The sequence below is a fragment of the Antedon mediterranea genome, chromosome 11 (genome assembly GCF_964355755.1).
Source record: "Antedon mediterranea chromosome 11, ecAntMedi1.1, whole genome shotgun sequence".
Taxonomy (NCBI): domain Eukaryota; kingdom Metazoa; phylum Echinodermata; class Crinoidea; order Comatulida; family Antedonidae; genus Antedon; species Antedon mediterranea.
The window spans coordinates 20577722-20605251 of NC_092680.1; the positions used below are offsets into that span (position 1 = coordinate 20577722).

At 34.7% G+C, this 27530-nt stretch overlaps 4 protein-coding genes across 5 annotated transcripts; 2 read left to right on the top strand and 2 right to left on the bottom strand.

The window, feature by feature from the left end:
• Positions 1-64: 64 nt before the first annotated feature.
• On the top strand, positions 65-4893 carry LOC140062596 (uncharacterized). The gene is made up of 8 exons (XM_072108879.1): positions 65-212; positions 922-1050; positions 1589-1702; positions 1928-2122; positions 2616-2664; positions 2897-2979; positions 3355-3444; positions 3860-4893. The coding sequence occupies exons 1-8, from the start codon at positions 147-149 to the stop codon at positions 4085-4087; spliced, it is 954 nt and encodes a 317-aa protein (XP_071964980.1). The 5' UTR covers positions 65-146; the 3' UTR covers positions 4088-4893.
• Positions 4894-6349: 1456 nt separating this feature from the next.
• Positions 6350-12141, top strand: LOC140062295 (ribonucleases P/MRP protein subunit POP1-like). The gene is made up of 7 exons (XM_072108452.1): positions 6350-6502; positions 6604-6882; positions 6968-7055; positions 7498-7743; positions 8020-8171; positions 9646-9826; positions 10405-12141. Exons 1-7 carry the CDS (start codon positions 6368-6370, stop codon positions 11766-11768), a joined length of 2445 nt encoding a protein of 814 aa, XP_071964553.1. The 5' UTR covers positions 6350-6367; the 3' UTR covers positions 11769-12141.
• An 84-nt stretch (positions 12142-12225) lies between these two features.
• LOC140062356 (modulator of smoothened protein-like) lies at positions 12226-15825 on the bottom strand. The gene is made up of 2 exons (XM_072108537.1): positions 15641-15825; positions 12226-14655 (listed from the first exon to the last, which is right to left on the bottom strand). The coding sequence occupies exon 2, from the start codon at positions 14528-14530 to the stop codon at positions 14015-14017; it is 516 nt and encodes a 171-aa protein (XP_071964638.1). The 5' UTR covers positions 14531-14655; positions 15641-15825; the 3' UTR covers positions 12226-14014.
• A 3370-nt stretch (positions 15826-19195) lies between these two features.
• Positions 19196-26952, bottom strand: LOC140062721 (prostamide/prostaglandin F synthase-like). Of its 2 annotated transcripts, none has more exons than XM_072109043.1 (5): positions 26783-26952; positions 22017-22221; positions 21543-21658; positions 21112-21187; positions 19196-20546 (listed from the first exon to the last, which is right to left on the bottom strand). In XM_072109043.1, exons 1-5 carry the CDS (start codon positions 26834-26836, stop codon positions 20320-20322), a joined length of 678 nt encoding a protein of 225 aa, XP_071965144.1. In that variant the 5' UTR covers positions 26837-26952; the 3' UTR covers positions 19196-20319. The 2 variants fall into 2 exon arrangements, with proteins under 2 accessions (XP_071965144.1, XP_071965145.1); XM_072109044.1 differs by lacking the exon at positions 26783-26952 and adding an exon at positions 22589-22729.
• Positions 26953-27530: the final 578 nt, after the last annotated feature.

The following is a 27530-nucleotide window of genomic DNA, read 5'->3' on the forward strand; positions in this document are numbered from 1 at the left end:
GGAGGTCTTCATCGTGTCGTCGTATCCGTCGTCGTCACAATTTTGCCGGGGTATTTAAATTGAATTTCTCTCTCTGCCTTGCTTCTTGTCTCACGATTTTGTTGCTCTTAAATTCACTTGGTTTTTTTAAATATTCGGCCATTACAATGGAGGCAATTCAACAAAACTCATTTTCAAAACCTCAATCCAAAGTGTTAACAAAGAATAAACCAGTAAGATGTTTAAAACTCTGTATTTTTTCTGTATTTCTGGGTGTAACATTTTCGAGAGTGGGCTGGCTAGAGGGCCTAGCTACTGTAGTAGGCCTCATCTTCAAGCGGCTAGTCTACTACATCTTTTTGGGCTAGGCTAGAGCTCCTCGACCTTGGTCAAGTGGTACCATACCAGTCGACCTAGCCATTACACTTTTTAAATATTAACTTATATTTTTATGACATGACTTGATCCTTTTTTTTATCTAGTTTAGGCCTATTTTTAAATATTAACATTTCTTATTTTATTTTTAGTTAGGCTAAATGTTTTTTTTATATTATTTTTATATAATTTTTTTTAATTTTTGTATAATTTATAACTATTTTCTTCTTTTTTTAAACAGATTTTCCAATATTTGCAGTATATTTTTTCAAGTCATTCATATTTGTAATTAGCCTAATCAATTTAGGCTAGGCCTAGAAGCTTAATTAATGTGTGCATGTATGTAAATTGTAAACCAAAGATCCCTATTTGCACGACCAGGTCGTCTTTGCTGCATCTTCACTCTGTAGTCTATTGGCACAGAGAACTAGACATATGGTTCATCCCCCCAATAGATATACTTTACTTAGACACATGGTCAATTTTTCCAAAAGAAAATGATTTAAAATAATTACACAGACCATGCAGTATGCACTTTTTATAACAACTAATAATTATTCTCATCAGAAACCAGCTGGTCAAGGATTTATTTCAAACTGCATGACAACCATGAATGGTTCAAATAAGATGTTTACCCCACGACCAGAAACTGAAATAAGTAGCACTCTGCTAGGCAGGAAACGAAAAACATTCAATGTAAACTTATGCACTTGTTAATTGTATGACCCACTATATGGCCCCGGGAGAGGTGTGTCATTTACAAATAATTATTGACGCAGAGAAGGGTGCATCAAAAACATAGATGGTATGTCGCATCAATGAGCAATGGTGTGTCAATGTCCATTACTTTACCACCCACCATATCATAAACAACATGGTCACAGTGCGTCTAAATGAGTTTGTCACTTCACCACTAATGGCAAGTCATATTTTTGACGCACTGGTGCGTCATGGTATTCATAAGGTATGACAAACATCAGACATCCACCCGGGGGTCGTATAATGGGTTATAGTGTTTAATTACTTGTGTTTATTTTCTAGTTATATTTTGAAATATCCACTTAAAATGAAAATCATTTTATTTCATTGATATCAACAATATTAAACCAGTTCAACTTGAAATATAATTTTAAAGGAATTGGATAAACAAATGATAAAAATTATTATCAAAATTTATATTGTGCTTTCTGGAATATGTTGGTTAGCACTCGTAAAACAATATTTTTCTTTTTAGTCAATAGGAGAGGGATCACCATTGCTTTTAAATAAACGTCAATCGTTGAAAGTATTACAACCCATTGCTGGTAACCAAGATGGTCTTATTGGCAGGAGTCCTCAGAATGATCAGGTTAGTATATATTTCATATGAAACCCAGGCCCTTGGTTCATATAGAGTGTTGGTTTGCTTGTTGAAGTCTTCAAATCCATGCCTTATAAGCTGACTTTTAAGTTTGAAACAAGCTACCGTAAAAATCTGTCTGACAAACAATGTGATGTGCCCATGGATTTTTTATAGTGTTTGTAGACAGAGCTTAATATTCGATTAAGGCATGGAATTCTGATTTCATTTTAGGATATCAAAAATCTGAAAAAAAATTTAGTTGGCAATTCTAATTTGGACAAAAAGGAAAGAAAGGCAGTGAAGGAACAGAAGTCAAAAAGCAGTAATAAAAAGTCAAAGTCAAATAGTAAGACATCTGGCAGCATAGGTATCTTTGTGGATCCCACAAACCCTAGCAGTTCAGATGATAGCAGCAATGAAACTAAGGTCAGTCTTTATCTCGTATTTCTCTTTTTGTTTTAGGTTGTTTTGTATATCGTAATTATTCGTAAATTATACTCAACAATGTTTGCATCAATATGTCAATAAACATTCATATTTTTCTGTGGCTGTGGGAAGAAATTTATTATACTATATATATTTGCTTGTTTCTTAAGCTCTATCACTATCAAACTGTATGCGACAAAAAATGTGATGGGCCCATATATGGACATGATGTCATATTACTACCATATTTGGGAATATCACTGCCATACTTGGGCAAATCACACTTTTTTTGTCAAACTAGTTTGATAGTGTAGACAGGGCTTTATAGATAATTGAATGTCCTCTGAGAAACTTTAGAATAAATATTTCTATGTTGACAGTTTTTGTGTTTTAATAAATAAATTTAAGATTTTATATTGTTGAAATTGTATATTTTATATTTGAATTCTATATTTTTTTATCTTTATTTGCTACAAATTTTTATTTTTTATAGAAAAAAACTACCACTGACAACAATGATGTCTATGCAATGATGACTAAAGGTAACCTTTTACTAGATATTGTATTGTTTAACTACAAGACATAACTTTATCAATAGCCTAATGCTCTATCAAAAAACATTGATATTTAATCTAATTTATAGGGAATCATTTTGCGTTAAATGATTGGTTTCATGATTTATTTTGGTGTATATACATTTTCTGAAAATTCTTTCAATAGACATCACAAACAGCAGATAAAAACACAGCATGTTAATTACTAATTTCTTTTCAGATGAAGCGCCAGAGAGCTATTGGAAAGAAATTGCAGAGGAGAGAAGAACAGCGCTTGCAGCTACTCTAGAAGAAAACAAAAATGTGAGGCTTTTCCTGCGGTTTATTTTGAGTTTATTTACATAGTACACAGCAATGCAACCCCCTACTCTTCTGAAAGATGTACTAGACCTCTAGTTTTAAGTCCTTAACTGAGAAGACTTGTTCTACCTCCAGAACATTAATTGAAGAGTGGCTTGAACCTATTTTATAGGATTTTAGGTTTATGGCGCCCCTGCCTTAACCAAAATTGAAAATCTTAATTGTGGGATAGGACGTTTTGCATTGTAGGCCTACTAATTTATTGGAAATGAATTAATGTTTTGATAACTGTAGCATTGAAGCACCCAGCTTAATTAATGCCATAATACAAAATACTTTATTAGTTTCATATATGTACTATATTATTTTAAATTTCAGTTACATAATGAATTGAATAATTTAAAGTGCGATTATGACCGACTAAAGAAAGTAGCCGATCAAGCTGAATACTTTGCAGGTATCATTGAGGTAAGATTAATTTGTCCGTTTTTTACATTTTTGTCGATTCATTTAAATGCACCTACTTTTCCACAATCAATGCAGAATGGATGAGACCATTTCATGATCGAGCTTGATGAAAATAAATGAAGTTCTGTCTACACAGAACTTATCAAACTTTATGCGACAAAAAATGTTGTGCCTATATATGGACATGTCATATCACTACCATATTTGCGTATTTCACTACCATATTTGGGCACATCACACTTTTTCTTCAAACTAGTTTGATGTGTAGACAGAGCTTAATACATTTATTTCCTGAGCATGTCACTCCTTTCAGAAAAGTGCTTGGAATGAAATGTTTAATTTGAAGCAAATGTCGCCCAATTGAACAATATTTGTAATTACTGTATTTTTATCTGCAACATATCTCTTATTTCAGGATCTTCTTGGAAAAAAAGTTGATGATGGCACAGATGACGAGTCGGAAACCAAAAGCACGGAACTAGCAAACGAAAGTCGTAAACGAAAACGAAGTGATGAGGATGATGATGAAACTGGTCTACAACATAAAGAAGCAAAGTTGTACAGCTCAGATGAAGAAGAAACTGTGGAAGATGTAGATGATGAGGATGAGGAAGAAAATAGTCTGTTTGGAAGTTATGTCTAAAATTCAACATCATTTATCATGATTATTGGTGGTTAAATACAAGCCTTCCGTTCCAATAATGAAATGCAATATATACCACAAGAATTTATTTCTTCATTCATTATCATTTTTTCATTTCACAAATGTTTTACTACTAGTGTAGGTTGATTATATGAAGCTCTGTCTACACTATTAAACTTTATGTGACAAAAAAATGCTCATATACATGATGTTATATTACTACCATATTTGGGCCCATCATACTTTTTTGTCAACTTAATTAGTTAATTGATAATGTAGACAGAGCTTTAGACGAATTATTTTTTTTCTTTTAATTCTTTTTTTTAATGTATTAAAAAATGTTGTGTTATATTTAGAAATGTTTCTTTTTATGTTTATAATTAATAATCTACAACAAATAAAATATTTATACGGATCAGAACTTGCTCTGATGTAAATAGTACTACTTACTCACCTTTAATAATTTTGATTTGTTCAATTTGCACTTCTTTAAAAGTCTAAAGAAAAGATCACTTACAATTCTGTAGAAAGCGTATACTATGAACTATCAGAAAATTATACCTCAAATGTTTCTGTAAAGCTTGGTTCCCACTAGAGACACATGCAAGTGATTTGACCAATCACAAGTGACGGATTATTCAAACAATCGCTTGTGATTGGTCAACTTGCTTGCGTTGCGTCTCTAGTGGGAATCAAGCTTTACTGAGCAACTTTAATCATCTGGTCTAATTTTACAAATTGTTTTATAATGTATTTTGGTGTATATACATGTACAGTAGTGTTTAATAAATTGTTAATGTTTGGAATTTAATGTAGTTTTCTTTGGCCACAAGTTTAGTATAAACATTGATTAATCCATGGTAAAATACCGTAATAACCACACAATTTTTTGTTTCTTGTGAGCATTTCAAACTTGGACATATCTTTATGTCTAAAAATTGACGTCCGAGTTGCGACAATTTATTTGAAACTCTAGTTCTGTCTGCTTAATAACTCTAGTACAGTAGTTGAAAGTGTTCTACTAAAATAGAGGGCGCTGGTATATTTTTTTTCTGGGGTCGGTCATCGGGGGATCGGGGACCGGAAGTCGAAAAAACGTGCGGCGGCGGACGAACACCGGTGTTGTTTGACCGGGGATAAGGTTTTCCAACAAAAACAAAAATTGCTATTGGTATAACCATTGCCAACCATTCTAGTCTAGTCCAATATAGTAGACATATTGTGAAACATATAATCTATAAATCTTAGTTTCCTAGGCCTAGCTCTAGTCTATCTAGCTACTAGGGCCTACTAGTACTACTACTACTTCTCTAGGTAGTAGGCCAACCAAGCCTAGGTAGGCTAGCTGAGGCTATCTATATAGAGGCCTAGCCTAACTAGAAGGCCTAGTAGAAACCTCCCAAACAAGCTAACCTGCAGCCTGACCGAGTAGAGTAGCTAAGGATTGTAAATTAGGCCTAGCACTATACTATAGCAGGCCTAAATTGGCTAGTTTACCAGCAGCAGTACCTTCTTAATAGAGGTAATTTAAGATAATATAACTTTAAGACTTCGTCTTGGGCAATATAAAGCCGGCCGTATATTATCTGCATGTAAAACGACTCTACCTACTGTGTCTGATATTGATACAATTTTGATGATATAATTATTTAAAATAATTTTATCCCTGGCTGGTATAAAAATAAAATGTATTTTTTATAGGAGGGCAGTCATATAAATACATTTCTACAGTGTGTATTCAGCGTTGAATGTCTAAAATGGATGACGAGGGTAATGAGCAGATCACAACAGGTATGCAACTTCATTTATTTTAATGATAAAACGATGATATGAAATGCAGAATTTATTATGTTAATATTGTATTCTGTAAAATCATGGTAAAATCTAGCCTGCTGTTCATAGTGATTATAAGGTATTCGAAAAAGCTAACAATACAGTCGTTGTTTACTGTTTATGAAAACACAATCGTATTGTACTGTAGCTAAAAAAGGTATTCAAAGAGTAAAGCTCTGTCTACACTATCAAACTAGTTTGACAAAAAAGTGTGATGTGGCCAAATATGGTAGTGATATGACATCAATATGTCCTTATATAAGCACATCACATTTTTTTTTATCACATGAAGTTTGATAGTGTAGACAGAGCGTACCATAAATTATTTGGTATAATTTCAATAATTTGTGAAAACAAAATTTAATATCTCAAACATTTTCTTTTTAAAAAATCTCAGTAATTGATGTGGCTAAATTTGCCTCAAGCCGTGCAGATGAAATAAATACTATGATGCAAGCACTTGACGGTCGTCGCAAAGGAAAGAGGATGTTCCAGAGATTACCACGCCATATGCGCCGGAGAGCAGTTAGTCATAATGTGAAAAGACTTCCTCGTAGTATGAGAAGTCAAGGGGAGAAAGAGGTATATTAAAGCAACATTGTTTTTAATAACTTACTTTATAACCATTGTACTATATTTAATCCGAAAAACTTCACTATTGTCTCTGCATTTTAATTTTAAAGATGAAACAAAGTAAACCAATGCAGAAACGTAAAGAGGGCGCTGATATCGAAGACAGCAAACCGGCCAAGAAAAGATCACGGCGCCACCGTAGAAGACCAAGCAACTTGCGCAGTGAGTTTAATCGACGCCAGAGGAAGTTCATTTGGTTAGAAACACATTTGTGGCATGCAAAACGATTTAAAATGGAAGATAAGTGGGGCCACAGAATTCCACTGCATTCAAACGAGAAAGGGGTTCGAGCTGCCTATAGATCAGTTATTAAACATTGTCTGATGCAGGTAAGTTTGTCTGTTTGTCTGTCTGTTTTTTTTTGTGTGTATAATTTTGACCTTAAAACTACTTTTGATTTTTAAATTCTTTTAGGATGTATCATACGGTGGTGTAGTTGAATTGGTTGGAAGAAAAGAGAACATTTTAAAAGTGATGAATTGTATCACAAACAAAGAAACGGGTTAGATATTTAATATCATACATACATACATTGTCTACAAAGTATAATCAATAAATGTAGGAATTCTTCTTATTTTTATTATTTCATATGCATCCAACAGCGAGTAACTCGCCAATAACAGGATGGATAAAGTATTTTATAATTTATCGTGCTTATAAACTAAGTCTTAGGGAGTGGAGTTGAAAAAGTCGTGAGGTACAACCCTGGCACTAGGTCAGGATTGAACCTCAGACTCTGGGATTGGAAGGCAAGCATGTTAACCGCCAAGATACAGCTCCACTATGAACACCTCTAAATTTTGTAAGCACAGTATTGTAAGAGTCTTAGATAGTTAGCATAGTTGACCATCATAACCAGGGTGTTTAGATTGATAAACCACTAAAACTCAATTACATTTGCCACTAATAATATTTCTGTATTTCTATAATGTTCTTATTTGCAGGTATCAACATATCAGACGAAAGGTATTTGAATGGATCTCATCACGGCAGAACTATATTATATAAGAAATATTCATACCCTTATAGAGCTATTGGACCTACAGACTTCATGTGGAATGCTCTTATAAAAGATGGAACTACTCCCTCTGATGGAAGTACAAGACAGTTATGGTTATGGTTACATCCAGCTTGTTTTGATGAAACAATTGCAGAGATAAAGGGGGTGTGTTCAGAAGGTAGCATAGATGGTAACGTATCCAATAAAATTGTTCTTTAAGCTCTGTCCACACTATCAAACTTTATGTGACAAACAAAATGTGATGTGGCCATATATGGACATGATGATGTCATATCACTACCATATTGGGCACATCACACTTTTTTTGTCAAACTAGTTTGATAGTGTAGACAGAGCTTTAGATTAGCAATATATCATGTAATTAAATTCTTTTGCAGCCAGTATACCAATATTGCCATAAATTAAGGTTTATTTGTATGAAAAGAAAAATATCGTTAATTTTCAGTTTCAATAAATGATCTTCGTGCCGAACTGGTGCGATTTCATTTAGAAGGTCCCCTCGCACGTTCCGTTTTGATTGACGCTTTGAAAGTCGCTGATGTCGCGTGTTCATCGGAGACAGTAGAGGACCGTCATTGGTGGGAGGAACAATATTTGGTATGTATAATGAATTTTATTTTTTTAAATAAATTTATACATATGTCATTTACTTATGCCATTTTTCTAAATACTTTTAAAAGATTATATAATATAAAAAGTATATAATTAATACTTTTAATTAGATGGTAATCCTAATATACATTTTCTACATTCTCATCTAAGTTTTTTTTCTTTTATTTGTTTACCACACACATTTTAATACAAAGTAAAGCATGGTTCCCACTAGCGACGCAACACAAGGACGTAACGCAACGCAAGTGAATTGACCAATCACAAATGATGGCTTATTCGCTTATGATTGCTAACTGTCTATAACTTCGCTTGTCATTGGTTAAAACGCTTGCGTTGCGTTTACGTCCTTGCGTTACGTTCTAGTGGGAACCAAGCTTAAGACAAATAATTGAAAGATATAAGTATATAAGTAATAATACAGTGTGTGATAGGTCACCAAAATAAGATTGCAGAGAATCTTTAGGTCATGGCCACCAGTTAAAATAAAAATAATAAAAAAAATAAGTAAATAAATAGTCCCTTTAATCTATTAAATTTTGTTTTTTTAATAAATTCCAATTAATAAACATTGAGCCACTTACACAGAGTATGAAGGCTGGGTTCGATTCCCAGTAAGGGGAATGATATTACACCCCTACCTGGAGGCAAATACTCTGCTGCTGTGGGATAACAATAATTTACATAAAGTTACAGGTGCATTTATCATTCAATATAACAAAGTTTACATTAAGTTAATATAGCTCCTGGACACTCTGCTTTCACTGCTTTTAATATTTTTTTTCCTCATTATTTTTGTTTCATTTTTAGTAAAAGTTTTGTATTGAATTATAATATATCACAGAACTTAAATTTGTGTTGTGATTTCAACACCTTTTCAGTTTATTTCTTGTTAAATGTAAAATAATAATATGAATAATGAATGCAGCTATCACAGCATTTATTATTCATTATAACAAAGTTTACATAAAGGTAATATAGCTTCTAGACACTAAGCTTCTTGTTAAATGTAAAAATAATACATTTTTTATTAGGCTAAAATATTTGCTGCTACACTTTTATAGTCAACTCTGTTTTAATGCCAAATAACCCATCAGTAGAAGCTTGAGCTGATAATTGATACCATACAACTATTTATGTTGCTCCGTACACCCCAGTAATCATTTAAGTGGTACTGCACACTATATTTGCATATCCAGGGATGTTTTTTTTTAAAGGAAGAGATGCAGGGCCTAGAGGCTTTTGTACCAAACAGTCTCAGTCACCGAGTTACTCTATAGACCTTTTTTTTTTAAAAAGCTTCTAATTAGCAGTGATATTTAACCAAGTATTTGTGGCAAGAAAATGGTGGTAATTTATTCACACTATATTCAGTTTTCCTCTTCCAACAAAAAAAGGCCCAATTTACATTATCATTTTTCCATAAACAATAAAATGTTTGATTTACTGTATATTAATTTAGGATCCTGATAAATTGGCAGCTTACAAGGAACAATCCATTTTATGGGAGGGTATGTCTAATGTTGATATTGCAAGTAAATTAGAATCCTGTTGCATGATGGGATTAACTGCGAGAGATCCACGTCACTTGTTGCCAAGAAAGAGAATGCAGGCAATGATAGATACTACAAAGATAAGTGAAGGTATATTGTAATATTGTATGGTGTTACACTTATTTGTTAACACGTTCACTGCCACGGCGTATTTATACGTCAAAAATTGCGTGTCGCTACTTGCCAAGACGTAATACTACGTCAAAATCGTAGCACTTTTGTATTGTATGTAGAATCGCTGGCAGTGGTGATTGGAACAGGAATTATCGCATGGCAGTTTATGAATGATGTACGTAAACGATAATCTAAAAATAAATGTCATATGTTTGTTTGTGTTTATTACCTCATGCAGTGAATATGGTTGATACGATGGCGCCCTCACACTCAATATAATCATCTCAAACATGTCATAAATTGCGCTAATAGTAAATAAAAATAATAAAGGATGAAATGATTCAGTGTGGTTTACTGTTTTTATCTCTCGATGATAGGGTGGGTCAGAGGATGGGGGTCAGATATTGACCCCATCATGATAGTCTGTGACCAGATGTTACACTTTCAAACTGTAATTTAATATGTAAACGGGACTTGGCACTGGGACAGAAATTACGGAAAATGCCTTGGCAGTCAATGTGTTAATAATCATGCATTGTGTTTTCTCTTTATAGAATCAACAACAAAAAATCTGTTAGAAAAAGACAAACTTTCCTGGTCACCTATCTGGGATCATAATGTCAGGAAGCAGGTTAAGGACACCCAGGTTTCCCAGCATAAGATCAACCAGATGAGATCCGAGCAGTTAGTGCCTGGGACACCATTAGATCTTGGCCGACAAGAATCAAGGATTCCTGTGCTTATCCTGCATAACCCTGGTTCTCAGACATTGTCCAAAGACAAGTATGGTAGTCCTAATTTTGGCACACTAGGATACGGAGCTGGTTTTGATGTTATTATTCCTAGTGGATGGGGATTGGAATTTTGGGTAGCATTCTATTTCAGAGGTGCCCGTGCTGGTGCCAGACGCGAAGCAAGCAGCTCACACCTGCAGCAGGGAAGACCAGAATTTCCGCTAGATTATCCAGACACACAAAGTGGTAAATTGTATGCTAAGAGTCTTCGTGAAGAACTGGTAACAAGCTACATGAAGAAACCTCCAGCTAAACGTCTAAATTATTCAAAGGTTGGAACGGAGAATCCATTTAGTCATCCATGGGATGAACTTGTGGTGTATTGGAGAACAAATGCAGAATGGAAAGACCTCAGTAGTGCTGAAAAAAATGAGCAGTTGATAGACTTGAACCCAGAATCAGAAAATACTGATATATTTATTCTCAGAAGTAACCAGCATTTGTATCAACTACAAAATCAGTGTATTGGTAAATGTTTTAAGCCATCTACAAAGTATGAAAAGATTGTAAAAGAAAAACAGCGTAAAACTGAAAGTACACAAGCAGATTTAAAAGAAAACATTGCCTCAGTTTTCACCAATGAGACATTTTTAAAGTTAAAATCGTCACTCGTATTTGTAATAATGCGTATGTTGAATAGAGGTGCACCCTCAATGTTTTCCATGATTTGCCTGCCGAGTAAAGAAGATTTGGAGGCGTTGGAATCAAACCCATCTTCCCCCGGACCAATTGAACCCAAACACACAGGATCACCAACGCCACGAGTTGGAAAGAAACGTGAATCTGTAAAACATAAGAAAGGCCAGCATGATAAGAAAGAACTGGATGTCAAAGGTCATCAATCTGAACTTGATAAAGAAATTGCTTTAAAGTTACAGACATCAACAACAGATGAAATATCTACAAACATTGATTGCTGTAGTCGAACCATCATTGGTTATGTTACGAATGGAGCCCAGGCTTTCTCGGTTGGGGTTGGTTGCTCTGTTGGTCTTTGCAGCTTTGTGGGCCTAGTAAAGCTTTTGCAGCAAAAGGTACCAGAGAGACACGCTGTTGTCTTAATTCGTGATTCTAAAAGTCTTCAATACAGATATGCATACATAAAGATCACAACCGTCACATAGTGACAATATTTACTAAAACACTGTCTACACTATCAAAATAGTTTGACAAAAAAAAGAGTGATGTGCCCTAAATGGTAGAAACATGACATGTCCATATATGGGCACTTTACATTTTTTGGTCACATAAAGTTTGATAGTGTAGACAGAGCTTTATAAGTAATGTTGATGAAACTTATGACTTTTAGCATTCCACCCTTTGGTCAACAAACATTTTCGTTTAAAAATACGATTTATTAAAAATTTATAAATTTTAAAAAGAAGGATTTTAATTATGATTTGAATTTATTTTTGAGAGAAAAACAAAATAAATTTTAACAGTAAAAATTAATTAAAGAAATTAATTAATTTTATATTTTGGCTGAATAGTATTTAACAAATTATTATTATACTTACATTTGATAAATTAAGGAATGAATTTATCTGATCTGTGTTTTAAGAAATAAATGCAAAACTAAGATGATTTCATAGTAATCTTTATTAAGGAATGTTTATTCAAAATTAATACCAGTTTATCACCGATTTCTTCGACACAAGTTGCAGAGTATATGTCCAGATGACCAACCAAATAATCCGTAATCCGTACGTCATACACATTCAATTTAAAGCGTGTTTTCCACTAGAACGCAACGCAACGACGTATCGTTCGACGCAAAGTGCTGTATTGCGTAATCACAAGTCGGAACCGACGACGCAATAGTGCTGCAAACATCGCAGGTTTGGTTTCACGCAGGTGGGGAAAACATAATTAAGCTTGGTTCCCACTAGAACGTAACGCAAGGACGTAAACGCAACGCAAGCGTTTTAACCAATGACAAGCGAAGTTATAGACCGTTAGCAATCACAAACGAATAAGCCATCGCTTGTTGGTCAATTCACTTGCGTTGCGTTACGTCCTTGTGTTGCGTCGCTAGTGTGAACCACGCTTTATTGGAAGGGGATTTGCTTACGTTGCGTATATTGCGTTACGTTGCATCGCTAGTGAGAAACAAGCTTAACACTACGGACGTTAATCATGATACATTGTAGTTTATAGGATTACAATATAATATGCCAGATTTTTTCTGGTTTCTTTTGTATTCAAAACTACCTATTACCCACAGTATTTTCATAAAATAATATACTTCGTTTACATGTACAACACCAAATAAGTATGATACAGTGCAGTTTATAAGATGCATTATATTATCATGGACCTATACATTAGATACTTAAGCTTGGTTCCCACTAGAACGTAACGCAAGGACGTAAACGCAACGCAAGCGTTTTAACCAATGACAAGCGAAGTTATAGACAGTTAGCAATCACAAGCGAATAAGCCATCGCTTGTGATTGGTCAATTCACTTGCGTTGCGTTACGTCCTTGTGTTGCGTCGCTACTAGTGGGAACCACGCTTAATGTATAGGTCCATGATATTACAATTATATGACTTTTTTTCTGGTTTCATTTATATACAAATTACAAAACTACCTATAATTCCGTTACCCACAGTATTTTCATAAAATAATATACTTCATTTCTCATTTACTTTTCTTATTTACAGAATTTAATTCAACAAAAATATTTAAATCTTGAATTCATGAATACTTTTTACTAGTTTTTTTTTAGTTAAGTCGGATTCTAAATAAGTTGACATACTTTAACAAATATTTTTATTGCAGAAATATCGGCAAATGCACCTCACGGGGCAGCTCACAGTTTTTAATATTGCTCAACCTGATCTCACAATGGTCATGCTATTCTAAAGCTTAGTTCCACCATGGTGCTCCATCGGCTCCATGTTCACACCCAGGACGCAACAACATGAGGTTGACGTGCGCGTAATTTGACCAGTCATGGACAATTCGACCTGCCGCTTGTGATTGGTCAAATTACTTGTGTCGGGTACTTGTGTTCGGTCCTTGCGTTTCGTCATGAAACTCTTTTGCGCAAAAACAAAAAAAAAATAACAAAACACGCATGATTCCTTGACAATTAATTATAGCGTGAGAGATTCAGCTCTATTTTATCTGAAAATAATAATCGAGTAGTACATTTTCCCTAGTGCCAAGGCGGAACCAATCATTGTACATGCTATGGCCATACATTCGACCTGCCGCTTGTGATTGGTCAAATTACTTGTGTCGGGTACTTGTGTTCGGTCCTTGCGTTTCGTCATGAAACTCTTTTGCGCAAAAACAAAAAAAAAATAACAAAACACGCATGATTCCTTGACAATTAATTATAGCGTGAGAGATTCAGCTCTATTTTATCTGAAAATAATAATCGAGTAGTACATTTTCCCTAGTGCCAAGGCGGAACCAATCATTGTACATGCTATGGCCATACAAAAAAGTCCATACGACATTCCAACTTTAGCAGTTGACGGAAGAAGGAAAGATGTTCCTCCGATGACTGGCATATCAAATCCCGCGGGAAAGAGTACAATCGCCAAACAGAAGAGAATTCCCGCTGCAACTCCAAAGTACTTGGGATACACTATCAAAGATGGCTGCTTTCGAGTTAAAACGACCAGTATTGCGCCTATGGAAACAAGCATCATGCCAGCTATAATTAACAGAGTTGTTATAGTCCATGCGATAGGGCTTTCGGTGGATCTACATTGTTCTTCGCGTCCAAAGATTTGCTGACATTGTACAAATAGGCCTAGATTGATGTCTCCTAGATCAGTGGACACAACCCACTCTGGAATGGCCAGACTGATTGCACAGAGTATGGAAGCCATTGTATAAGATATACCAGCACCTATCAAAAACGAATCCATTTTTTTTTTTGCAATTTAGTGAATTAATTCTCTATGTGGGGAACGATATTTTTTAATTCGAGAGACGGTGCACCTGGAATTTCGGATCGTTTTTTCGATTGACGAATGTTGCACAATATTCAAAACTGTAAGAAATTAAAATGTGATTTAAAGTTGGAAAATATGCAATTCTTTTTGAAGAATAAAATCTTGGTTAAAACAATCAAACTACACTATCAAAACGTTATGTGACAAAAAACCATGACATGCCCAAATAATATTGTAGTGATATGACATCATGTCCATAATATAGGCACATCTCACTGTTTTGTCTGTTTGATAGTGCATGATGATGTCATATAACTACCATATTTTGGCATATCATGGGCATCACACTTGTTTGTCACATAAAGTTTGATAGTGTAGACAGAGCTTTAGATTTAAATGATTGGTCATGTGATATGTTCTACTTTCAATCTCTGAACAGTTTCATATCTGTAAATATATATGTAAAATTGTAATGTAAATGTGTTTAAATCATGACATCCGGTTCCGGCCAACCAGAAAAAAAATTGCTGCAATTTTTGTTTTATTGGGAACTCATCTTTATTCAGCGCGTCACGATCATTTCGTAAAGCGCTAGTGTCTATGCAATATCAAACTTAATGGGACAAAAAATGTCATGTGTGGCCATATATGGACTCGATGAATCATCATTTGATAGTGTAGAAGAACGTAACTGTCAGAGTAACGTTCAGTAAAGTACAAAGACACCCTGGAGATGACTATTTATATTGTTTGGTTCAAATAGATAATTTAATCTTCATCAGTCTTTGGGAAATGTACATCATACGACGTGATTGCGTAGTAGAGATCCGTCATCATTCGAGTTAGAAATCGGTAGAACTTGATTCTCAATCGACGGATAATAGCCTATGCCATAGGCCTACTTAATTATCATGATTAATTAACGTTTCCTAAAATTAATATAGGTAGCCACGTATAGCCTAAAATGATACGCCACCGTTGATATATCAACATGTAGGGCATAACCCACGTACGTAAGCCTAATCTGTAATTACAGCACAGTAACTTAGCATATATGATTTCAAAAGGAAAGTGCCTACTTACCATTTTAGTCTATCGATATTGGTCTAGTTATTCGGGGATCTAGCCCTTATTGCCATGAACAAATATTATACAACATATTCTTGGATATTATATATATACAATAATCCACACAAATGACCGTAAATATAACTGAGCTAAATTATTTTGTCCATTTCTGACGTAATTAAAACCAATACATTCTGTACAATACCATCGAATCATGTTGCTAGGCAACCTCCACTGATAGTTAGTTCAAGGCCAGAGGACACTAATAGAACACCGCCACCAAGGCATAATAGTAGCATTGGATTGTATCTCTCGAGTTATCATTAGTAGGCCTATATTCCATTATTTTAAAAGATTTAGGAATAGACTCCGAGATTTCCAGATATAAAGGCCTATCTGTTGTGGGTAATCCGAATTTTCTATATAGGCCTAGGACCTCTTCCTACCTGTTTTCAGGAAGCCACCAAGGCATCATGTAGCCTTGGATTGATTGTAGCCTATCTCTCGATTTATCACAGGAGTTGAAAGTGGCTTCCTGAATATGATGGTATCTGTAAAATGTGTAAGAATGGTTTAGAAGATATTCAACATTTTCTATTCACATGTAACCAACTCAATGGCATAAGGATTGAAGAATATACCAAATTAGAATATATGTTAATCGATATCAATCAATTAGATGTATGGGACAATTTTATCTCTGGTGACCTGAACACCAAATTAAATCTTGTATTAGGTGGAACTGATAACTATCATATGTATGACGTCGATTCCATATCAAATGTCTTTGATAATAAGAATTTATATTAAATAAATATGATTTTACTGTATTTTCCTCTACGTCTGTTTTCTTCAGACAATAAGGCCTACTATATTAGGGAAGATTACACAACATTAGGAAAAGATAAGATAAGTGTTTTCAGGAAATTATGATTTGGGACGGTGCCAAGAATGTGCGCCTACCATCAGCAGGAGTTCAATTTCATGTGGCTTAGTTTATCCGGTAGATTATATCTCAAGTACCCACAACACAGAAGCACTACGATATTTATCTTGGAAGCTGTTGACGGTCTTATCATGGAGTTTTATCTCACATTATGAATATAGAATTGCCTATAGAGATCCGTTTTAATATTTATAGTGTGTGCTAGTAGTAGAATTACTGAATTAGTCGTAAGTATTTGATTTTCTACTTCTCTTTTCATTGGTACCAACCCGGGTACCAACCTGAACCATGGTTGATTTCATCGGGTGTTCGTATCACACACGTACAGTACTTTTACGTTTTGCAGTGATATCATTATTTTATATTTAATCATAGGATGATGCTACAAACAATTTTGCTTTTAATAATGAACCCATCTTCAACTTTCGGACCATCATAGATTCGGATGGAATTTTCCAGTTGTTGTTGCCATATGAATGATATTTCAGGCAATTTTTTTAGCTGAGCTCTACCTATATATCGATCTCTATCTATAACTCTATTTTACAAAATTGTCTTAGCTCAACCCCAACCACGGTAGAGTGTTGACAATGTGCGAGCCAGCGAGGCATGCAATTCATGCATTTCATGTGGTCTATGATGACAGTAATTCAACAAAACAGTATTATATAATCACCTGGCGAGCTAACCGGTCATGCATCTTGTTTATAGCTATAGATTAATACTAGTTTCGTTCTCAAATGACGTTCATATATGAATATGCAGATTATGACGTAACGATTAAAATGATGTAATGAAGCTTCGTTTTAACCTACTTTGAGTTGTTTTTTCTATGATTTGAGTCTAATTAGTGCATTTTTATGTTTTTGAACTTCTTTTTCTAGAAAATGTAAAAATATATGTAAAAATGGTAATCGAGGCTGAAATGAACCCAAACCCGATTTGAGGCTAATTTGGCAACAGGTTGGAGGATTGCTACCCTCTAAATATCTCTCTTTCAAAATAAAAGAAACAAAAATAATATAATACAATAATTATTTTCCATTCAAAAAAGACACAAAAAAATCCGTATAGAGGTTAGAACCCAATCTAGTGCTGAGAGCACTCAAAGCAAGCAAACCATCAGAGCTACCCGTTACGCCACAAAGGCGTACATGACTGAACAGCTGACAATAGTATTGTACGTACTTCCTACGTACATCATTACGTCATAAATATGCATATTAACCTTGTTAACAGCAAGATGCCCGGTTAGCTCAGGCAACTGAGCGTCGTGTTGATACACGAATGTCGTGGGTTCGATTCCCACGCTTGTCGGTGGAATAGAGTTAAAGCTATGCTGTGTGTGGCTCGCGCTGATTGTATTTTATAATTTTTTGTTCTGTTTAAATTGCATGAATTGCATGCCTCGCTGGCTCGTAATTTTCCCAAAATTGCGAATCAGTGTTGTACCTATTGGCGTCTTGTCAATACCCAAGGAGTGAATAGATGGATGCCTAATAACGCCATGATTGTTAGATGTATTGGTATACAGATTTATTGTGGCCCTTTCATACACAATTTCAATACTGACAACAATTATATCGTTGTTTGTTCCTTCAGTCTCTCACGCATGGATCGTCAGCTCGACTATTTCAATTGGAATATTTCAAACCTGTGAGCAGATATTTGGTCGCAGATTCGTGTGTTCGATTCCGCAAGATCTACCCAACGAATGGCTGTTCACTTTTCTGTTTGTCTTCTTCGGGTTAATCAACCAGATCGTAGTAACTGCTATAATCTATTATGATATTTACAATTGGCATTGGAGACGTCATCGAACGAAAGTGGCAAGGAAGCTAGCGTTTAATTCTTGTTTATTGTACAGCCTTGCTTCTCTGTTATACCCTGTCAGTTTCAGGACACCACTTATAGGAGGAGCTGCTTTTAAGTTACCATCACATCTTCATATTGGCCCTGGCTATTACACTTTTGGTGCAGCTTGGTTTTTTCTCGTTATTGGAACAGCTTTTGCGTTTACTGGAAGACTTTTCTGGAAAGTTCTTGTAATATTATTCGGGTCGTGACGTTCTGACATTTCGATGAGCCGTGCATAATAATAGTTCATCCTAAAGCTCTGTCTACACTATCAAACTAGTTTGACAAAAAAGTGTGATGTTCACAAATATGGTAGTGATATGACATCATCATGCCATATATGGGCACATCATATTTTTTTGTCACATAAAGTTTGATTAGACAAGGCTTAGTACAGTAATATTATTTAAAACTTGTTTCTTTTTGTTTTTAAAAACGTTCGTTCGGTGGGATGTTTTTATGATTAAGGGTCCCCACCCGACAGTGATTTAGTTCACTCTTGGGGTGCACTGTCTCATGTTCTGGCTATTTATTATGATTATGTATTTTATTTTTTTGTTTTTAATTGTTTTGAGACAAATACATGAAATGAAATGTCGACACAATATTATATAGTGCATCTAACGGCCAGATGGATGTGTATTATATTTTAAAGACTTTTGAGAGTCTATTTTAGTTTCGCGATTTGTCAGGATGTGATTAAATCGATTTAAATTAAATGACAACGCTTGCAAGTTTCAAGACAATAATTTCACATAAACACAATAAACGGTTTTCTTTTTTTTATTGACATAATTTGGCAATACAAATTCGTTTTCTATATCATATTAAGCGAAGTACGTTTCACGTGACAAAAATCCATCAATTCGCACGTTCTTCTGCGCAGAAGTTTAGCGTGCAAATATCATACGTTACACAAAACGCCTTGAACTTAACATTGACATAGAAAAGATGTCATCACTTACTACAAAAATTAACATTTTTTATTTACATATTTAAATTTCAAAGACATTATTATTTTATTAATACCGATATTACGTATATAAATCACATGTAACATTACATCTTGGATCCCACTAGGGCGCAACGCAAGCGAGTTGACCAATGACAAAGCGACAGTTCGGATAAACCATTGCTTGTGATTGGTCAAATTATTTGCGTTGCGCTTACGTCCTTGTGTTACGTCCTAGTGGGAACCAAGCTTTAAACTGATAATAGAGATACAGTCTTTTTAACATGATTGATAGAAAGACTTTGGCGACGTATTTACTTGAAGAGCAAATTGTTTTGCTATGAAACAAGTTTAAGCTTGGTTCCCACTAAGACGCAACGCAAGGACGTAACGCAACGCAAAGTGATTTGACCAATCACAAGCAATAGATTATTCGAATAGTCGCGTGTGATTGGTCAACTCGCTTGCGTTGCGTTTACGTCATTGCATTGCGTCCTAGTGGTAACCAAGCTTTACTGTACGGACTAGTGTATTTACTTAACCTTAAAGTGTAGCTCCGGGTTTAAAATTATATATTGTTTATTATAAATATAAACCTCTGAAACAACATTAGTTATGGTTATTTGGTGAAGTGTCATGGAATAATATATTGGCCAGGTGTAAAGCAGCCCAAACTAGGAACACTATGACAATGGTGTTGATGTGATTAATATAATAATAATGATAAAATCAACACAATTATCAGAAAAAGCATGTAACAAGTAATTGAGCACACGATCAATAAAGTTATAATTATAGAATTTAGATTAACATTAAGGTCCGTCTACACTATCAAACTAGTGCCCAAATATGGTAGTGATATGACATCATCATGTCCATATGTGGGCATATCACATTTTTGTGAGCATTACAGTATTAGTATAAACATGCTACACATCACTACAGTGCACAAACATCTTCGCTACATTCCACCTTGGCCTCTTTCTTTTCTGTACCACTAGCACCTTCTGGAAAACAATCGCCCCCTTCACATGCTGGCTGATCACCCTCATCCGATGGTTGCACGGGTGGCTTGCCTTTGATGTCCAAGGCATCTAGTATAACCTGAAGGGCAACATGATCTCCAGGCCCAGACTGCTTGAAGTCTAGAAGTACTTTCTCTCCCTCTGAAGAAAAGATAAATTAATTGATAACAACTCAACTGCATCATCATGTTAGTTGCTTTTTAATACCTTCTTGCTCCATTAACAAAGTATTTTATTTAATGTAATAACGTCTTAGGTCTTTAAGTCTCTTTTTAATAGACTATAGATCTTATACCTCTGACTGTTGATAATAATTTGTTTTCGTGTATTTATTATTTTATGAGAAAACTGTTAATAATCAGTGAAACTAAAGTCAATAAAAGAACTATCATTATCTTGGCTATGAATTGTAAATATCTAATCATATATTTTTATATACTGACTGCAATATAAATATTATTTAATTGATTGTAAGAATGGATTAGACAAATACAAACTGGTGGTTGATGATGGCTATAGGGGTGAAAATATGACCCCTTACCCCTCAGTCTCTGAAACACTTACTTAGAATGGATTACAATAGAGGTTCAGGGCCATAGCCAGGATCTGTCAAGGGGGGTGGGGTTCGAACACTAAGTAATTGGGTCACTGCCCACCTGTAGGGGTGAAAATATGACCCCTGACCCTCAGTATCTGAAACACTTACTTGCACTGACAATCAGTGTTCCACCAATTTGTAATTTTTCGCCTTTTACATCACCTTCAATCTTCTCTTCTTTGGCCTAGAAAAATATAATTAATGATAATTAAATTAATGATAATTAAAAAAATTATGTCTATAAACCATCCTTGGGTAAAGTTTATCAGGTATGAATATAATCAAGGCAATCTAATAACATGATAGTGAGCTCCGGAGATCAAAGGGTTGCAACACAATCACTTCCACGGCCCTTAACAGACACAGAGAGCCGCGGGGGAATATGTACATAGTACAGTACTATTGGCATAATGTCGCAGCAGCCAGACATAAGATCAAAGGACTGTTACAAGTTCCTATCTTGGTAAGGCGAGCTTAGTGTCCTATTGTTAGATAGCCTTGAAATAATCAACAAGTAGAATAACAAATATTATATTTACTCTTTGAAGTTCCGCCCTAAGTTTACTGCTAAAGAGAGCTTTTAAGATCTTCCACCATGAGAACCTATGGTAACCAAGTGCTTGATATGTTTCATGCTTTGCATCTATATACAATTCTAAATAAACAATTTGAAAATATAAAAGTATGCAGTTATGTGGGATTTGTTCTGGTTTTAGGTTCATGAATCAGTTAACTAAAAGGCAAAAAAAAAAAACTCTTATAAATATTGATTGATGTTTGGTGTATTATTCAGTTATCTGCTAGGTTAATAGCCTATAGATGACCATCATAAATTTGTATACGACAAACATGATGAAACTGTATTTTCATATCATTTTTCTAGCATTTTCAAACTATTTTTGCATAGCTTGGAAAAATGAAATCTCTCATGAGTATTTATGAAAAGCATTGCCAAACAAGAAAGGCATAGTACAGTATTTTTTGCTTTAAAAAAAAATCTTTTCAAAACATACCACCATCAAAGTATTTGCCTGCAACAAAATCCTCTACTCCAAGCTCCTCTAGACCCACTCCAATAAGACGAACGTTGTGCTCGTCAAGCTGGGGTTTAAGAGAACTGAGTTCTCTGGCACCCAGCCTACACAAAGATCATCCAAATCTTCTCATGAAGTGAAAAATGCATGGCTGTGTCTCCCACAACGATCCCATTGTCACGGTCTGAAAAATACAGGGTGTCTATCTTTACGAAGATCAATAGTGTACTTCAATTCAATTGAAAAATAGATGTTTGAAAATTAAATATACTAGTAATAGGTTATGACATCGCTTTATCGTAAGCCAATCAGATGGCTGAGCGGTCAGTGCTCAGGACTCTCGTAGCATTAATTGGTGCCATTTTTTTTCTTTATTGACCATCATAGTTTCTCATCATTTTCCAAGAGGGATGTTTTTTTTGTAAGGCACTATTGGTCATGAAGGATAGCCTGTGATTTAAAAAAAGGATAAAATAAAGGCCTAACCATGGATAGCTCCATGTGACATTAGTCCAGTCAAAAATCACCCTCACCATGGTATAAGAACGTACCCTAATCAAATTTCATCCGTAGGTTCTATGTATATAGGTAATAACATTTCTTGATGTTGCGTCTTGCAAAACTTGGGATTTTACGAGAAAATTAGACTTTTATACCCAATTTATAACCGCCTCATGTCGTATTATTGTGTACAGCGAATTCGACGAAGCGTGACTAAAATTACGAGACGCCGTTAGCGCCCGTTGAAAAATGCATTAACAAAGCTAAAAACCTACAAAATTAATAGTTTATACAATAATTTAAATATCGTTTACAATAAATTGTATAATAAAATACATAACATATAAAGAAAACCCAAGTATAATCTCAAATATTTACAGATATGTGTTTAAAAATGTACAAATCAAAATGGCCTTCCATAAAATAAAGTGCGCCCTCACTCGTCATACTTTTATCGGACTTGTATGGATGGTTAAAAAAGGCATTAATTATGAAACACGATGCGGTTTGTTAGTTATTGCCTCTGCAAGAGGCAGAATATTATATTTTCACAAATATATTTCTAATTTTTATCATGGAAAAAAAGAATTGTATATATTTAAACACATTACAACCTCCAGTATACCATCATGATGGATTAAGTGTATATTTGTATATCTGCTGAAGCGTAATGATCTACTACTACTAGTTTTGCTGGTTTTATTTTTAGACATTCTTTTTTTTTCACAGCATTACTTGCGTGGATATCACAATGCATTGCATATTTTGAACTATCATTCGCGATTATGATCTTAATTAGAGTAAGAACCAATCATTTAAGGATAATCCATTTCGTGTAGGCCTATACGAAAGATACTAGGCCCCCTACCTCAAGTAGCCCTACTTTCACTTTCCAACAATTATTAAGAGCGTATCAAAGGGGCTGGTTGGCATTCGTCTGAATCAACATTTATCATTTTTCCTTTTCACCCGCCGATGCCCCCACTGCCAATGGGGAGGAGGAGCCGGTTTGATCCTCTCTGAATCCGTCTGGCCTTCACATCGTACCGATGTGTGAAGTTTGAGCCAATAAACGTCATTCATGACGATTCTTTAAGTTCGAAGTCGTCTTCCAGAATTCAAAGCATTCTAAATTTAAAGTATTTTCCCGTTTTTCCACCGTTCACATTTCACTAAATAAAAGAAAGTGAGAATGTTGGAGTGTGATGTAAGATTCGCGAGAAACGACATACTGTATTACCCAATTCTCCCAATTTTTTAAGACGTGACGTATATTAAATACATTCTAATATAAAGTGTTTTGGTTGAGAGTAGTCCTACAATTATTATTGGACATTTTATACACAAAAGTATGTCATAAACGATCGGTTCACCTCCACGGCCTGAAAGTTCTCACTTGGGACAAAAAAGTAAAGTCCAGAAAAAAAGTTTTATATGCATTTATTTCAAATATTGTTATCCGCCGAGTCCGACGCATTTTAATGCATTTAGAAAATTTAAAAAGCTTGGGAGAACACAGTAGTTTAATTTGTTGGCTTATTCAAATACTTATAAATGACGTTTTAAACCTAAAAGATGTAGGCTATTTTTCCCAAAAGTGAAGATGAACATTAATTAATTAATTGTAAAAGAATAACACAGTTATCCGTCAGAAGTCTTCGAACAGAAAGAATCTTCGGTGGCAGGATTACATTTTCTAAAACACGAAATTGTCTCACACATCATACGATATGGATGCCAATAAACAATTCAAAGAAAATTAAACAAAACTAACAATCACAAGGATTCTTTGTTGCGGATAACCAATGAGAAAATATTTCAGAGTACTTTATTAATGTAAATCTTTATTATATCGTATATGCGAAATGGACTGTCATTTAAAAATGATTCTTACTCAAATTAATATTGACTATAATCGCGAATAAACAAATGCATTGTGATATCCACGCAAGTAATGCTGTGAAAAAAAGAATGTCCAGAATATAACCAGATAACTAGAAGATCATGACGCTATAGCATATACAATACGGCGCTTCACTTAATCCATCATGATGGTAGACTGGAGGTTGTATGTTTAAATATATACAATTCTTTTTTTCTATGATAAAAACTAGAAATATATTTGTGAAAATATAATATTCTGCCTCTTGCAGAGGCAATAACGAACAAACCGCATCGGGTTTCGTAATATTAATGCCTTGTATAACCATCCATACAAGTCCGATAAAAGTATGACGAGTGAGGGCGCACTTTATTTTATGGAAGGCCATTTTGATTTGTACATTTTTAAACACATATCTGTAAATATTTGAGATTATACTTGAGTTTTCTTTATATGTTATGTATTTTATTATACAATTTATTGTAAACTATATTTAAATTATTGTATAAACTATTAATTTTGTAGGTTTTTAGCTTTGTTAATGCATTTTTCAACGGGCGCAAACGGCGTCTCGTAATTTCAGTCACGCTTCGTCGCATTCGCTGTACACAATAATACGACATGAGGTAGTTATAAATTGGGTATAAAAGTCTAATTTTCTCGTAAAATCCCAAGTTTTGCAAGACGCAACATCAAGAAATGTTATTACCTATATACATAGAACCTACGGATGAAATTTTATTAGGGTACGTTCTTATACCATGGTGAGGGTGATTTTTGACTGGACTACATGGCCTGTGTAAATAAAACTCTAGCTAGACCACTGATGCTGTACAGTGTTTATAATATTACTATAGTACTCTTATAGTAGACAGATAGTACTATTTCTACTACTCTGTTATAACAATACAGTATTAACAATCAACAATTTCAAATTGCGCAAAACATCCAATCACAGCTCGCAGGAAATCCGGTCTAGCTAGCCCAGCTGCCCTTCCTAGTAGTAGCTAGCTCTGGTTATAGTATGGTTTCGATCCAAGTCGGCCCTAAACCGTCTCGGCCAAAGTCAAGTCGGCCCCAAGTCAAGTCGGCCTCAAGTCAACTCGGCCTCAAGTCAACTCGGCCTCAAGTCAACTCGGCCTCACGTCAACTCGGCCAAAAAATAATCGGTCAACTCGGCCCCGTTAAAGTATGGAACGCAAAAAGTGCAAATGAAGGGGATTGATAAAATAATATTTCTTCTTTTTTAACTATGAATAATTCTGACTTTTAATTAATATTATTATTTAGACAATAATATATTTAGCAAAAAAAAATAGGAATGATTTCACCAACTTTCCTTTAATTATTTACGTTTAATAAAATTTCTTAGCTGAGCCTCCCTGCGCGTTTGCCAGCTTTTTCGATATCTACAACTGCTACGTGTTTTCGCTGACCGGGGGATTCCCCTTTTTTTTAAAACGCAAATCATGCACAAAAACGATGTACGATCATTTTTTCTATGGCCAAATGGTGGAACGTAGGCCTCCGTCTTCGATTTCCTTAAATACGGTACCTGCACGTGTTTTTTGGTAACACGCGGGTACTTCTATTCATATCGACAATGAGTTCATTTTTTTATAAGACACACAAGTCACAAGTCACAAATCAGTTTATTTGATCCAAAAGAAACAAAAATACAAAGCAAAAAATATACAAAAGGACCAGGGCGACTTCCATTAAGGCCAAAAGCCGCATGCATGGAAGCCACCCGAACATTTTAAATAATATATAATTCTCATGTATATAATATAATTAAAAAATTAACAAATCATAACATTAACAAAATCATATCAGAACAGCTACAACCCATCTCTATTACATATATAACAATTTTGGATATAACATACATCATCATATTCTGAAATAAAATTATTTTTTAAATATGTAGAAAAACCTTTCAAAGAATGTGTACCTTTTCAGTAATCAAATTTACAGTATTGTTAATTAATAAATATATGATATTATATTTTTTATTTCTTCATTTTTTTAAAACGTGGATAGTAAGAATCGTAATAATATTAAGCACTTTTTGCGTTCCATACTTTATTGTGGCCGAGTTGACCGATTAGTTTTTGGCCGAGTTGACGTGAGGCCGAGTTGACTTGAGGCCGAGTTGACTTGAGGCCGAGTTGACTTGGGGCCGACTTGACGTGGGCCGACTTGACTTTGGCCGAGACGGTTTGGGGCCGACTTGACCTGCACCCTATAGTATTAGTAGTAGGAAGGCCTACTCTAACAAGGCCTAGCTAGCTAACTAAGCTAGGCCTAGTATAGTTCTTTCGACTGCTGCTTGCTTTCTTTTAGATTATTAATTACATACCTCTTTTGTAGATACACTTTTCAGAAGGTTACTAGCAACCTTTGACAGATCCATTGTGACCTCTAATACGTCAATATGACACACACAATTAAGTTTTATTCTCTCTCTCTAATAATGATGAAGGAAATTCTTCTCAAGTTACATAACCCCGTTTTGGTCATGTGCTGTAAAACACAATCCGCCGCTTATCATGCGCTTATCACGCATGAATGCACAATCTTGTCAACCAATCGATCGAGGTCAGTAATATTGCGCCCCCTAAATATCAACTACCGAAACTCTCTTTGCTGCGCGTTTTATTTTATTTTTTGAACATTTCTGGTATTTATGACTTTTGACTGTAATTCACTGTCAGATATTAACATACGAAAAGATATTAACATTCAGTGACTTATTTCTATTTTATATCACTGTGCTCCACTGGCTCCAAACAGTCCTGGCTCCAAATTGGGTCCACTTGAGCAGTGTATTAACATACGAAAAGATTTAAAATTCAGTAACTTAATTCTATTTTGTATAACTGTGCTCCCCTGGCGCCAAATTGGGTCCACTTGAGCACAGTGTATTATTAACATACGAAAAGATTTTAAAATTCAGTAACTTATTTCTATCTTATATAATGTGCTCCCCTGGCGCCAAATTGGGTCCACTTGAGCACAGTGTATTAACATACGAAAAGATAGTAAATTTAGTGTCTAGCTATTTCTATTTTATATCACTGTCCTCCACCGGTGCTAAAATTGGTCCA